Here is a 16,077-nt window from a genome sequence, read left to right on the forward strand (position 1 = left end):
TGGCTCATCGAGTCTAGACTGGTGTTAGCTCACCCATCAAAGCTAATGGCTTCAACTCAATGCCTTGCCCTCTCCCCTGAACCCTTCATAGCCCTCTTCAAACGCTTATCCAGATCCCTTTTAAATATTGTTAATAGTCTCAGCTGCAAACAGGCACTTGTAGAAGCATTCCATATTCATAACCTTGTATTCCTCTTCAAATACTTCAAACCGATCGTCTTTTCAAACGTTACGCGGTCTCGGCGTCGATCGACAGCACGGCCCCGGGAGCGAAATGTCGCTTTGCTAAAGAAAGCTCTCTGCTTTCCCAACTGGAGCGTTAATGGGGAGAGAGAGAGAACCCTAAAACTCATGGAGTCGTGCTGTAGCTCAGGGGTCAGAGCACTCGCCTCGCAAGCCAGAGGAACTGGGTTTGATTCCCGGCTAACGAGAAACCTCAGGTAATAATCCCTCCCCCCCAAAAAAAAATCAAAATAATAATTTGGTCGCTCAACCCACGGCTGTTTGTGGGGACGCTGCTGTGCGCGATCGGCTGCCGCGTTTCGCCCACAAACACAGTGTATCCCGTGAAGCGCTTTGAGACTGTCTCGAAGACGTGATAAGGCGCTGTATCAAATGCCAGGATTGTTATTGACAGTGCATCTACAGTAAACATAATCCTAATGATTGACTGATCCAGAAAGGCAGTTGGCACCTTATTGTAGTACTTTTCCATTATTGGGACTGTCTGTCTAGACTAAGAGTCTCAAAGTCACGGGGGGTTTGAGCCGAAGACCTTCTGACTCAGGAGGCAAGAGCTACCAGCCGCCGAGTAACTGAACTTGCCCGATACGATGGGTGACCACACTCGCACGTCAGTCGGTTCGCATCACCTCTCTCGTGGTGGTGTATTTTCGAAGCTAAAAAAGCTTTGTTCCTCTACATAACGCACAGACAACAACAACTTGCATTGTTCGTCTCGGAGCGCTTAAAGTCAGTGCACTTCACGGTACTTTGAAGTGCATCGGGTCTTTCTCCTGCCGGGAAAGGCACTAAAGTAATATTTATTTCGAGTCCCTCAACAATCTAGTGCTGGTGCTGCAGCTGGAACCCTTGGCATCAAGTGGACAGAACGAGCAAACAAGACCAACACATTACACAGCGCAAATTAAAAAGAGTCCCACTGTTTATAAATATAATGGTTACCCGTGTGACTCAGCGTCAACTAGAACGGTGGTATTTCAGCACGCTGTGCGCATTTTATGTTAGCGCTAGGACATATCTAAATATAATTTAACATTTACTGTTGTGAGTAGGAGTGGATGCAGTTATGCCCATTTCCATGGTTAATCACTCTATGTAATTGATTGAGGGCGACTGTGGAATGCTAACCCAATACGAGAGAGACGTGGGGGCGGGCGGGGGGTGTCAGCGGGGAGGGACACTTTGGGGCTGAACTGGCTCCATGTCAGAATCAAGACCGCCCTCTGAGGTGGTCTTGGTAGTCTGGTTCCTGAGCCTGGAGGGGCCGCAGTATTCCAGGGCACTCACCGCTGATGCCAACACGGTCCAGCCGTGGCTCAGCGGCAGGACCTGGAAGGGCCGACCAGTCACTGGGAGCAGAGAATCCTCCCCCTCGGCTCCTGTTAACTCTGCAGCCAAAGCCCTAACTAACGGGTAGGGTGGTCCTCGCTGGACAAGCAGCGGGAAAGCTTGGCCAGACAGGGCTCTCGATGGCCGAGCTGTGTGTGTGGGTTTAGCTGGTTAGACTCCAGCAGTTACCCCCAACGCACACTCTGGGCTCCCCCCAAGCCTTGGTCCTTGCCAACATGAGTCTAATACTCACTGGAATTAGGTAAGCTGTGGGGGGGGGGGGGGGGTCCGTCAAGAATTTCCACATATGGGAGCTCAGCTTGGTTTGGATACTCTCTGAAACACGGTGATGGGATTCTGCCTGTGTCAGACACCCGGCTGACCCCCCCTGGCCCTCCCCCTCCCCCGCCCACCCCCCCATCCCCCCTACCCCCCATCCCTCAGGAAAAATAAAATAGGAGAGAGAGAGAGAGAGAGAGAAACGTGAAAGGAAATGAAATGAGTGGGTGGGGAAAGAGTGAGGCAAGTCAAAGTGCTTCAGCAACTGATAATTAGGTTCCTGTTTAACGTATCATTACAAAAAATAATTCGAATTCTCGGTGCAATCGCACAGCGAGGTGCGTGACAGCTTCTAAACGCAGAGCATCTGAAGCTGTTAAGACGCTGAAAAAAGCCATTTCCGGATGTCTTTAACGCACGCGGCCTTCAAACGGCGCGGAGGCGCGGTGTAGCCCCGCACGTTTCGCTCCACCCCGCGGGATCGAGGAGGCGAAGGATAACTCCGTCCCGAAGTTAATCTTGTCGGGACTGAATTAGGGTTTCGCAGTTTAAATGCAAAGTTCATTAAAATTTCACTATTGCAATTTGTCACTTTTCGCCAGGGCGGCCCCTGCCTTTGTGGCGACAATTCCATCCTCATTAGCGATCAGAGGTCCCTTGCCAGCGTTAAGATATCATTTGCTGAGCCTTCGAGTTTTTAAGGCATCGATTAAGCCGGCCCTCGCCAGACCTAATGTAATTGTGCAGAGGAAGGAAGTGGCGGCAACTTGTGAGATTACAAACGCTGGTCTTAAACTTGCACCTTAAAAGAAATGAACCCTTTCGGCTTCCTCAGTTGACAGTGGCGTCTCGTGTCAAACGGAGCTTCGGAAAGATCTCAGGTTCATTCTGTCCTTGACCTTCGCTCAGGGCCTCTCAATCCGGGCTGGGGACGGGCAGGGCGCGGGCAATAATAAATAATATCATAATCCTTGTGTCTGATACAGCGCCTTGTCGCGACAGATCTCAAAGCGCTTCACGGAATAGAGCGGAAAGAGACAAAGGGTTTCTGCTGAACACTGTCTAAAATGTCATCCGCAGACACGGTGTCGACTTCCACTCGTACGCGGGTGACACCCAAATCTACTTCCCCCCCTTCCAGCTGCGCCTCCCGGTCTCCTGATGGCCTGTTTTGACGTACATCAACGTCTGGATGAGCGCAAATTTCCTGCAGCTGAATGTCGGCGAGGCGGAAGCCAGACTCTTTGGGTCTGAATCCCTAACAACTGGGTTCCTAGGTACACAGAGCAATGTTTTGCACCACCCGGGAATCAAACCCGGGGCCTCTCGCTTGCGAGGCGAGCCAGCGAGCTAACCACTACGCTACGAGACTCCACAATGAACAGGATGTTTGGGCTCAGGCCCTTTCGTGTCCTCAGAGCTGCTGAGACTGTGCATCAAACCCCCCCCCCCCCCAAAGAATCGTCAACTTGAATTGTAGCTTCCAACACGTACTGTAAAATACAGTAATTGTTTTGTGTGCAATCATGGCAGCCAAGTTGCACACTTCAATGTCCTGCAAACAACAACAACTTGGATGTATATAGCGCCCTCCACCCCAGACGGCGTCTCAGAGCGTTGTACAGTAACGGGTCCCTGGGCTGAGCCGGGGGTGGGGAGGAAGGTGACCAAAGGCGCGGTCAAAAAGAAGGGTCTTCAGCTGAGATCTGAAAGTAGGAAGAGAGGGGGCGATGGGAAGGGAGTGAGGAAAGGAGCCACAAACAGCCATGAAGTGAATGACCAATTTTATTTGGGGTGGGGGGGGGGGCGGGGATTGTCGGCCAAATATTGGGAGAGAGCAACTCCGTTCTCTTTTCCAATAGCACCGATATTCCAATATTGTGTGTAACTCGATGCACAAAAGAGCGACTGCAGTTGTGAGGCACTGAACGCACAACACAAGCACTGAAGGCCATTTAGCGATTCTGCAAACTGGAAGTGCTGTCCTCTGTGGTTTAGAAAATGACCCATTTTTTTTTCTTACGTACATAATCCAATGTCCGCCCAACCCCCTCCACTTGCCGCAGTAACAGTATTTTAGCTGGAATAAAAGCCGGATGTCAATAGTATAAAGTTTCATCTCTGGAAACTGGAAGAACTTAGTGTAGTCCTGCAGCTGTTAAAATGATTTTACCCCCTCCCCGCCCACCCCTAATACACACACACACACACACCACATGCCCAGGCACACAAACCAACAAACACACACGTACACACAGACAACACACACACACAGCACACTCAGACACACACAAACAGACACACACACACACACGTACACCCACACTCAAGCGAGATATGGTGTGGCGCATCAACCCATCAATTGAATCTTATTGAAATAAGACCCAAAGCTCATCCGCATCAGATTCGAGAAAGAAATTCAATCCAATCCTTCAGATAAAATGGTCGCTCACCTCATGGCTATTTACTGAAGCGGCGTGGTTGCCACGTTTGCCTACAAAAGTCATGGCCCTAGACATTAATTACAGTAATTACTGTAAAGCTCTTCGAGATGTTTAGATATTGTAAAATGCATCTCCCATGAGTATTCAGTTATTCCAACAATAGCTGTATTCAAAGGTTATTCCTTCACCCACATCAAATCCAGAACGCTGGCCGTAAAGCCTCGCGTTTGATTCAGTGCCTTATCACGTCATTGAGACGTCTCAAAGCGCTTCACAGGATATATTATAAAGTGGAGGGACTGTGAATCTTGTCGGCGAAATGCAGCAGCCAAATGCGAAAATGTAAGTTAACAGTTTTGTGCGGCTAAATTTGACAAGACGGCTCTATATTCCTAACTGATAACCTTTGCCTGGAGTCAGGCTGATTACGTGTCCATCGATTGCTTTTCGGAACAGCTCACAGGGGCTGCAATGGCCTTCGCACGTTTAGATTTTAGTTTTACAATCAAAGTCACCACAAGTTGGACGCATTGATTCCTGTCTGAGATCTGAGCCGGGAAGAAGAGAAGAGAGAGGTGTTTTCAATGAAGGACTGAAGCCCGAGAGAGTGCGGTGGTGATTTATTCTCTGATTTGGGGTCGAGTTCCCCTAGGGTTCGGGGAGTATTTGTGCGGTGGGTGCAGAGTAATCGCTGAGTGGTAAGAGCGTTCGCAGGGCCAAACGTTGGGCAAGTTTCCTTACTCCACACACACGCCTCTGTTTACCAGCAGTCAGTAGGAACACGGTTTTTAGTCGATTGGTGGATGGCTTTTCCAGGGGATTAATAATCCCTCCAAAAATAATAATAATTTGGTCACTCAATCCAAGACTATTTGTGAGACTCCGCTGTGCGCAATTGGCTGCCGCGTTTCACCCATAAAATATACAGTCAATTCACTTTACAGTGTATCCTGTGAAGCACTTTGAGACGACTCGACGACGTGATAAGGCGCTATATCAAATGCAAGGATTATTATTGTAATTAACGGGGTGGGGGGGCCGGGGGCACAGTGGCTGAAAGCACGGCCACCAATTGTGCAGCGGAGGGGACGAGGGACGGGTGGTTGGGCCGAGCCGGTTGAGTGGGCAGCGCGTGGTGTGACGGGGAGCCAGTGTACTCTGGCAAGGACTGGAGTGATGGGGAGGCGGGGGTGGCAAATACAGCGAAAAGCCTGGTTCGAGCCAAGACACATGCGGCAGAATACTGAATCATTTGGACATTGTTAACCGTGGAGCTGGGGAGACTGGCGAGTAGTGGTGCGTGTGAAATATTAATAATAATAATAATCCTTGCTTTCATACAGCGCCTTATCACGTCTTCGAGACGTCTCAAAGTGCTTCACAGGATAACACTGTAAAGTGAATTGACTGGGTGTTTTGTGGGCGAAACTCGGCAGCCGATTGCGCACAGCAGCGTCCCCACAAACAGCCGTGGACTGAGTGAACAATTTATTTTGATTTATTTTGATTTGTAGGCGAGGTTGAGGATCTTGAAAATGATCAGCTGGGAGACAGTGGAGACCGGCAACTTTACTTTTACATTTACTTACTTTTTTAAAATATAAAAACACATAATATTATAATATAAAACTAGATTGTGTGCCCCCTAGCGACAGGATCTAAGGACCAAGTTAATAACTGCCTTGTTCATTAGAGACCCATTAGAGCTCTCCGCACCATCAACCTCGCCTTCCAAGGACCTCCATGGCCTCTTGCTCTTCCCTACCTCTGTGACCTGCTAACCCCATATCAACCTGTCCGCTCCCTCCGCTCAGTGGGCTTCACGTCCTCTGCCCGGCCCACCCTACCACCATCAACCTCTCCGCCCCCAACCTTTTCGGAACTCAATCCCACGTTGATGGCCTTGCTCCCTCTGTTGCCTCCCTCGACCCTCCTCTTCAATCGTGCCTTCAGCCACCCTCCTACCTCTCCCCTCCCCGCCCTCTGCCTTCCCTAATCCCAACCCCCAGAGCTCAGATCCAGATCCCTGACTGTCCTCAACATTCCTCCCAATGTTGAAAGGCGCTTCAGGATGTAAATTTAAATTGCTGTTCAGGAGAAGGGAGAAAATAGGACCTTTTTTCACAATAAATTCCAATTCCAGGTGGGTGGAGTAAGGAAACTTGTCCAAGGTTTCGCCCCGCCCGGGAATAAGAATAATCCTTCCATTTGATATACAGTAAATACAGATCTGTATAAATCGCACATCTGCCCAAGTCCTGTTCAAGAGTTTATTTTCCATGCAAGTTTGACACAATTAAATAAATAATAAGTGTATGGTCCCAACTGATAAGCCCAACGTGAGCTGGTACCGTATCACATTATTGAGATGCCTCAAAGAGCTTCAGGGAATATACTGTAAAGTGAATTGACTGTGTATTTTGTGGGCAAAACGTGGCAGCCAATTACGCACAGCAGCGTCCCCACAAACAGCTGTGGATATTGAGTGACCAATTTATTATTAGAGGGGTAAGAGAGATGGGGATTAAGGGGGGGGGGGGGGAAGGGGCAGAGTATAAACACTGGCATGGACTAGTTGGGTCAAATGACCTGTTTCCATGCGGTAACACTCTGTAATTTATTTCTTTCATTCAGTTACAGCCACCCCTGCCCCCCAGCCGCAGGGGAGGGCGAGGGGTGGGGGAGAGACCGTTCTAAAAACATTAGGATCCATAACTTAATAAACCCTGATTTACACCAAACGGCCCGCCCGCCTCGGCAAACTCAGCAAGAGTGAAATGCGGAGGTCAAAGCGGATAATTTGTCATGTACAGACTGCTGATGCGAGTCGCTGAACAAAAACTAAAACAAGGATCTGATCCGTCGAGCCTCTGTGAAAAAAAAAGACTCCCCCTCCTCCCTCCCTCCCTCCCTCGATCGATTTCTCTATCCATTCCCCCGGGTAGCGCAAATGATTCGGGCTCACTTTCACAGCATTTCTACATACATGATACATGCACAAAAAACAATTGAAGCAGAAAATAAAAGATAAGTCGAGAGGGCTTACCTTACTTAAAACAAAATCCTGCATGTGTGCGTGTACGTTGGGGTGTGTGCGTGTTTGGTTGGTGTGTGTGTGTGTGTGCGCGTTGCGTGCGAGTGTGTGTTGTGTTTGTGTGCGCGTGTTGTGTGCGAGTGTGCGTTGTGTTCTGTGCGTGCGCGCGCGTGTGTTGTGTGCGCACGGGGGTGTGTGTGTGTGTGTTGTGTGCGAGTGTGTGTATGACTATTCGGAAATGCTGAAAGAAATTCATCCCAAGACAAAGAACTTACTGGGAGACGTATATAAATAGACAATTTACAAAGATGTCTTACCTGGAACCCTGTTTATCTCCACGTCAAAGTAGCATTGAGGACGGTTCTTCACCCCCATCGCAAGGCACACTCTGTGTTCACACCTGATTCAGAACAAAGAGGAGGAGGTTGGCAAGGTAGCCGTGTCAATGAATCTCTGCTGAACCCGGTCAGGACTCTATGTAAAAGCGACCTCTTCTTAAAAGTCTTGCAGGCATCTATTCTCTCTTTTTCTCTCTCTTTCTTGCACTCTGCTCTCCCTCCCTCCCTCTCCCTCTCTCTCTCTCTCTCTTCCTCGCTCTACTCTCTTCTCTCTCCCGCCCTTCCTTCTGACGAGCCGACTCTCATGCTATCAAAGACGGCACAAACCGTCTTTTCTTCTGCGGGTGACGAGCGACGAGCAGTGTGTGAATGAGACGCTCAAAGGCAGAGGAACACACAAGTCTCCAACAGCACGAGAGGGAGTGGGGAAGGGGAGGGGGGGGGGGGGAGTGTGGGCGGGGGATTGAGATTCATATGCAAACTCATCCTTTTCGTATGACACCCAACAAGCCTATTAAGCAAAACACTCTTGAGACAGTCACTCTTCAGTAATTAAACAACACTGCTGTCCAGAAGAGCTGAAGGAGTACTAATTGAAGGAACTAAATTAAGAAAGCAACACAGCAGCAGCAAAATAACACACACGTACACACACGTAAATATGCACCGACGGTGCAATTAAACATGCAGCGTTGTGCCACAGAAATTAAAATTAAAAATTGCAAACAATTGTCTCTTTGCGGAGAGAGGAAAAAACGCACACATTTCTCGAATTCGGTCTGATATTCAATGCGTGTCGTGTCATGTCGCAATTCGCCTGGGAACAGGGACATGAAATATCACGTTGAAAAAATAATTGATAGCAATAAGGGCCTATCGATTCCCACGGGCGGTTTAGTTTTGCTTCAGCAAACTAGGAGCTACCACATCGCGCACGATTCTGGTCTCTGGCTCTCGCTTACATAGATTTCAACGACGACGACTTGTATTTACACAGCGCTTCTCGCACAGGGTTTACAAGCCCCAGAGCGCTTGATAGTGGTGGAGCGCGACTCTGAGCCGGGAGGGGGCAGAAGACGGTCGAAGGGGAAGGCGTGTCGTGAAAAAGGGGCAGGAAGGGGGCGAGGCGGAGGGGGATGGAGTAAGAGCGTTCCAGAGTTTCGGAGGCCTCGTGGCTGAAATACATCAATATAGTCCCAAGATTTATTTACTGTCGCTCTCTGACCTTCAACGGTGAAAGCCCCTTCCCTGGAGAGTTTTAAAAAAGAAGACCTGTGTGTTTTGCTTTCTTTTGTTGTTGGATTTGAAGTCCACCCACACGGCAGGGGATCAAAGACATCTAACCTTGCCTCAGAACGTCGGGAACTGGCTTGCAGTTCACGAGCCAAACAAGCCCCGCGCTACCGAAACACCACGCGGCCATTTAAGACGTTCGGTGCACGCGACAGTGAAGCTTCAGATCAAGTACGATATCGACTGAGACAGCTTGAGAAACGGCACCGGGAGACGAGGAGCCAAAGTGGATGAAACGCGAGCTTTTAGGACAACAACAAGATTACATTTGTACAGCGCCTTTCACGTCGGGAGGACATCCCAAGGCGCTTGACAGTGTACAGCATTTGAGACCCGAGCTGAGGTTGGGGAGGGGGGAGAAGGGAGGGGAGGGGAAGGAGGATGACTGATGGCACGGTCGAAGAGTCAGGTACAGGCTACAGCCATGGAATGAATGGCCAATTTTATCTGGGGGTGGGGGGATTGGCCAGGAACTCCGGGAGAGAGAAGCTCCCTTAACGGCGCCGCAGGATCTTTAACGTTCATCTGAACAGGCGCAGACCTCGCTTTAACATCCCATCCCAAGGACGGCACCTCTGACAGTGGAACACCTCCTCAACCACCGCACTGGAGTGTCTGTCAGCTTAAGACGAGGTGAGGACATAGTCCTTAAGTGCTCTGGGACGCTACATTGCATGAAAGGCGCTATATAAGTGCAGGTTGTTGTGGTTGTGGTTGACGTGAGGCTCGACCCAACAGCTTTTAACTCAGAGAGAGAGCGAGAGAGACTGACTGAGACAGATTGACAGCTCAGGGAGAGGGGGAGTGGGGGAATAGCCAAGAAAATACGTCAACACGCGCCAGGTGCACAATGTAAAATGTAACTGGCCCAGTGTAATCTAACTTCCAGTTACCTGCGAGCTCGCCCTGTGGGTCACACGATTAAGGTCCGAGCCCTTGCCCTGGGAACTGAGCTCGCAGTTTAGGCTGACATGTTCACTGCAGGACAGGGAGGGTGTTTTATTACTGAGCCGAGCATTTCAGGTGGAGGTTAGAGATCCCTTGGCGGTACAGTAATTCGAAAGAGCACAGCTCTCCCCAGCGTACCGGCCTACATTCCTCCCTTGTCTGAATTCACCCCAAAAATGGTCTTTCCATCTGTCTTGCTGCTTTATTTTGTGTGGTTATTAAATAATAATAATGATCATCATCACAATTCGGTCACTCAATCCACGACCGCGTGTGGGAGCCCTCCCAAACAGGAGCCCTCCCGCCGAGTCCTCCCAATGGCACGTTTTCTTAACCTTAAGGGTTAAAGATGCCTAAGAAGCGAAGATCAAGCCCTTTCAAGGACAAATGAAAGCGCCAGACGAAAGAGAGCAGGCCGTTTAAATGAATCCGAAGAGCAAAGGACAGCGCGGCTGGACTTAAAACGCAGAAAGGCACCCGAGTATACGGCCAAACGAGTTGCACGCTCAAAGGACAGTTCGGCTGGACTTCCGACGCAGAAAGGCCCGGCGAGAACACGGCAAAAAAAATTGCCCACTCAAAGAAGAAGGACGCGGCTGGACTTGAACGCTGAAAGGACTGCAAGAGCACGGCAAAATGAGTTTCCCGCTCAAAGAATAGCCCAGCAGGACCTGGACACAGAAACGACTGCAAGAACACGGCAAAGTGGCATGGTAAGTGGCTTGTGAGTGTTAGCACTGAAATCTACATTCCATAGTGCCATCCTTTGCCACGGGTTACAGCTGGTTCACGACAAAGTGAATTGACTGTATGTCTTGTGGGCGAAACGCAGCAGCCGATTGAGCACGACGGTGTCTCACAAACTTGCCGTTGGTTGAGTGACCAAATTATTATTATTATTTTATTTTTTCGGAGGGATTATTACCTCCAGAAAGGTGATTCGCCAATCAAGTAACAACCGGGTTCCTACTGACTGCCGGTAAACAGGAGGCGCGTGTGTGTGTGTGTGTGGAGTGAGGAAACTTGCCCAACGTCTCGCCCTGACCTGCCCGGGAATCGAACCCGGGTCCTCTCGCTCACGAGGCGAGGGCTCTGACCCCTGAGCTCCAGGACTCTGGCATCTGATCAACAGAAGGGAGTTGGTTCGAATGAAGCACAGTGAAGGACGAATGTTGTTTATACGAGGAAACAGATTTCTTCTGCTACCGAAGGGACGTTTGTAACTGTTTCAACCGAGCGGAGATAACGCGACCGGGCGAAAGCAGAAGTGTTAATCCCACTCGAGCAAAAAATAAAACAACACTTATTTTCGGTGTAGATCGATTCCAGCAAAACTGCAGGTCACGAATCGACTGCAACGAACATCTATTTGAGACTTACTTGGCTTGAAACAATTTCGCCGACGCCTGAAGATTCTAGCGATACGATTCCTAAAATCACGCAGCTTTTCGGTGATCTGAGTGTTGAGGTGACAGCGCGCGACTAACTACGTGCCGGCTTCACCAACACACGCACGCACGTCAAACTCAGACAACATAAAGGGCTCAAGGCTTTCTCTCCGTCTGTCGCTCCCTCTCTCCCTCTCTCTCTCCCTCTCTCTGTCTCTCTCTCTCTCTATCCGACTCGCACTTCTTAGGACATCAAAAGCCGTGGCTTGCGAAGTCGATCTCTGGCCACGTCGAGCTCCCAGTCCATCGCGACGGCAGCGAGTGAAGTGTTTCAAGGCGAGTTGAGCTTTTATAAAACATGAGTGAGAGGATGACCTCACAGCAAACGGTTGCTGAGCCAGCCAGCTGACAATCCATCCTCCCTCCCTCCCTCCCTCCCTCTCCCTTCCGCTTACTCCACAAGCTTCTGACTTATCGAGATGCGTGTGTGTGTGTGTGTGCGTGTGTGTGTGGGGGGGGTTCTTTTTTTTTGTTGCATTTATTAAATCGTTAAGAAGCAGCAGAACCGGGTACGCTATCAAAGCCCGGACGGACTCTGGTTCGGAAGATTAGATTCGCTCCCCATTGAGCGTCCTGGTAGTTCTGCAAATGCTGCATTAGCTGATTATAGCATCGATTTCAATCTCGCCAGCATCTACTGACTATTAAACTCCCATTACCACAGACTTTAGCCTTCAGCTCAGTTGGGGTAAGAGGAGGTCGCAGTCAGGGATTCCAATCACTGATCATCACAATACCTTTAAACACACACACGCGCACACCCACCCACACACACACACCCACACGCGCGCGCGCGCGGGCTTAGCCAGACAGCCGTTCCGAAGGACGAACAACTAAATACTGCTAGTAATATTCAGCGCATTTGAAATAGCGCCTTGTCACGTCGTTGAGCTGCCTTGGTTTTTTTTTGGGGTGGGGATTATTATCCCCGGGACAAGCGATCCGCCAATCGACTAACAACCGGGTTCCTACTGACCGCCGGTAAACAGAGTCGTGTGTGGAGTGTGTGTGTGTGGAGTGAGGAGCCTTACCCAACGTCTCGCCCTGACCTGCCCGGGAATCGAACCCGGGTCCCCTCGCTTGCGAGGCGAGGGCTCTAACCCCCGAGCTCCAGGGACTCCACAGTATAAGATGTCGGAGACCCCAGCAACTAATTTCGAAAAGGGAGGAGAATTTTTCCCAGAGAACACTGGCCGTCAATCTTCCAGATAAAACTCTGGAAGGTTGATTTTGACCTCGTGGCTGTTTGCAGGACCTTGATGTGTGGCACGTTTTCCTGCAAAACTAATCGCCGTGCACGACAGTAATTACAACGGCGTTCCAGATAACACCCAACAAAGGAAAAACATCTCAAAGCGCTTCAGTTTTCCACGGAGTTCAGTGATTGTATCGCGGGTAGGCAAACCCATGGAGTGTAGTAGGCGAATTATCTGAAGCACTTTTGAGACACGGAGGCGATAAGGCTCCGAATAAGAAGAATCGAGTTGTTTCTTCCCCTTCCGATTCCGTTTCCAATTCGCAGAACCGTATTGCACACAATCTGAACAGCTTCCGAGAAGGAGCGAGAGAGAGAGAGAGAGAGAGAGGGAGAGAGTAAAAAAGAAATATATCCTCTGTCCACACTGCCAGGCAACTCGGGAGTTTTCAATGACGTAAATTAATTCCACTCGAAGAGGCTCTCTCCCTGCAATAAGGGTGTTTTCACTCAAACGACTTGGAATGGCACTTGTTTTTGAGCTGCCTCCGCTCGACTGGCTCCGACCTCCTGCTCATCCCCCGCACCCTCCGCTCCACCAGCGGTGACCGCGCTTTCAGCCACGGAAGCCCCGAAGCGCTGGAACACTCTTTCTCTATCCTTCCACCTTGCCCTCTCTTTCCCCATCTTCAGGCTGTGCCTGAAGACCTTCCTCTTCGACCAGTGCTGACGGTCACCTCCCCCCAACCCCCCCCCCAGGCTCGGTGTTGTGCTCGCCCACTGTCAAGCTCTCTGGGGCGCTACCCCGCGTGAGGAGTGAGTTGTTGTTTATGGCGCCCCTCGCTCAAGCTACAGGGTATCCTCCGAGAGCGCTCGACAGTGGCGGAGCCCGATGCCAAGCCGGGCGGAGGTGACCGTAGGCGCGTTCGAAGAGGAAGGTCTTCGGGCAACGACCTAAAGACCGGGAAGGAGGGGGGGCAAAGCGGAGGGATAGAGAAAGCGGGAGCGTGTTCCAGAATTTCCGGGGGTAGTGGCTGATAGGGCGGCCACTTACGGTGGAGCGGAGGGCACAAGGGACGAGCAGTCTGGAGCGCTGCTGAAATCACACGCTGACAGCCGAGGGTGAAGAGCTTGAAACAAAATGGCAGTCAACTAGCCCTGTTGGTGTGGATGGAGGCCCCGGGGGCAGTTACCGTAGATGAGACGCTGTCACAAATGCCAGGAGACCACACCAATGATCTGATTTTAAGGTAAGAGGTAAGATTTACTGCTTTCAGAGATGAATGTAAACACAAAATGGTTTACTTCACTCCGAGCTCAAGTGGGGGGCACAATCCTATTCAATTTTGTGGTTCGAAATCTCTGGGGAGTCTCAAACAAAGAATAGTTTTATTCTCTCTTTTCCTACTCTCCGTTGTTATCTCCCTTCCCCCCCCCACCCACCCCCCACCCGCCGCCAACCGCTCAATCACACTGCATAATTCTCAAGGAAATGCAAACGGTTAACGATGAAAGATATATGACTATCCACCCGCCTCCCTGCCACAATCATCTGGGAGCACTCATGCCTCTGAGTCAGAAGATTTTGGGATCAAGCTCCACGTCAGTCCTTTGAGCTCAATAACACTCAAACCTAGTTCCGGGGAGGGATGGGGATGAGACGTTAAACCTGAGGTCCCGTCTTCCTGTTCGGGTGGAGGTTGAACATCTCATTGTACGACTCAAAAAAAGAGAAGGGAGTTGCCTCTCTCCCGGTGTCCTGGCCAACGACGCTCAAGATGGAAATGGTTCACTCACTCCACGGCTGTTTGCGGGTCACTGTTGGACGCAAATTGGCTGCTGCGGTTTGCCCCTCGAAATATAATCGCTGCACCTCCCTGACCCGCAGGTGAGCACTCACGTGGCTCGCTCAACTATCGGAGATTGTCCTTCGAGCCTATCTGTACCCCTCTCTGGAACTCCATCACAGAGTCCCTCCAAATAACTCCCTCACCTCGTTCAAGCCCACCTCAAGACCTGCCTCTCCGACTGCACTTTCTATTTCGCTCAAAGGATCCGCATCTTGCCCTTCCCCACCCACCTCGCCTCCCGCTCCCAGCTCGGTTGTCTAACTCTGGGAGAACCTGTAGCTGGAGTCCTGTAGCTCAGTGGTTAGAGCCCTCGCCTCGCAGTCAAGAGACCCGGGTTTGACTCCCGGGCAGGGGGGCGAAATGTTGGGCAAGTTTCTTTACTCCACACACGCGCCTCTGTTTACCGGCAGTCAGTAGGAACCCGGTTGTTAGTCGATTGGAGGATCGCTTTTCCGGGAGTAATAATCCCTTCCAAAAATAAAAATTATTTGGTCACTCAATCCACGGCTGTTTGTGGGGGACGCTGCTGTGCGCAATTGGCTGCCGCGTTTCGCCCCCAAAATATACAGTCAATTCAGTTTATACAGTATATGCTGTGAAGCCCTTTGAGACGTCTCGAAGATGTGATAAGGCGCTGTATCAAATGCAAGGACTATTTTTATTATTGAAAAAGGATGCTTTAGCCTTCCATTCCTAGATTTTCTTTAATAAATATAATAAATTCTACGCGAAAAATGTTATTGCTTTGTTCCTTGCAGCAGCTCTCGTCTTGTGCAGAAAAAAGGGGTCAGTATGACCAGGTATTACTCGACTCTACCCTTCACATTTGCCAAGGTAACCAGTCTTTAAGCCAAGGAGAGTGGGCAGATTACAGTTCTCACAAGCCAGTCAACTTTTAATCAATTTGCAAAATCAAAACTCCTTTAGCTTGGCTATTCCATCTTGATATAAAATTGGACAGGAATTGGAAGAGATGTGATCTGAAGATTTTCCCCAGCACACGGGACAAGGTCTGATTTTTTTATGCACTGGCTGCTGAAGTATAATAAATACTAACAATCCTTGCTTTTGCTGTTGCGCCTCATCACGTCGTTGAGGCGTCTCAAAGCGCTTCACAAGATATACTCTAAAGTGGAGTGACTGTGAGTATTTTGAGGGCGAAACACCCAAGGAGCTGGACAGTCAGGGATTTGGACCCGAGCTGAGGGTTGGGATCGAGGCGGGTGGAGGGCGGGGAGGATAGGAGGGTGGCCGAAGGCTCGGTCGAAACAAAGGGTTTTGATACACGCCTTGCAGGAGGCGAGGGAGGAGCGAGGCGAAGGGAATGTGGGGTGGGGGCAGAGAGGCGGAAGGCCCGGCCGCCGATGGTGGGGCGGGCCGGGCGGGGGACATGGGAGTAGGTCGGAGCGCGCTGAGCGAAGGGAGTGGACAGGTTGACATCGGTTAAATTGGGGTTATTCTCATTTTGGAGGTTGAGGGATGACCCGATCGAGATGTTCAAAATACTAAAAGGAACACATTCTTCACTCCGGTTGGGAATCTTGAGCAAAACCTTAACATTGCCGTCTCAAAACACCATAGATAAAGAGTTGATTGAGGCACTTACGAAAAGCAGGGACACAGAATTGGGAGGGTTGGCACGGACTCAATTTAATAAACTCTTGTTCGGGTTTTCT

The 16,077-nt window shown here is 50.2% G+C and overlaps 1 protein-coding gene and 1 non-coding gene across 6 annotated transcripts in view; both read right to left on the reverse strand.

The window, feature by feature from the left end:
• nktr (natural killer cell triggering receptor) overlaps positions 1-16,077 on the reverse strand; it is an 82,419-nt gene that overhangs the window by 40,969 nt on the left and 25,373 nt on the right. For all 5 annotated transcript variants that reach the window (XM_042332502.1, XM_042332500.1, XM_042332499.1 and 2 more), the window contains exon 3: positions 7,647-7,729. In XM_042332502.1, the coding sequence (XP_042188436.1) occupies positions 7,647-7,704 (58 nt within the window). In that variant the 5' untranslated portion in view covers positions 7,705-7,729. The remainder of the gene's footprint in view (positions 1-7,646; positions 7,730-16,077) is intronic.
• On the reverse strand, positions 10,945-11,021 carry trnat-cgu. The gene has a single exon. It is a non-coding gene; the product is annotated as a tRNA-Thr (tRNA).

This window comes from Callorhinchus milii, unplaced genomic scaffold (genome assembly GCF_018977255.1).
Source record: "Callorhinchus milii isolate IMCB2004 unplaced genomic scaffold, IMCB_Cmil_1.0 Scaffold2, whole genome shotgun sequence".
In the NCBI taxonomy this organism is placed as follows: Eukaryota; Metazoa; Chordata; class Chondrichthyes; order Chimaeriformes; family Callorhinchidae; genus Callorhinchus; species Callorhinchus milii.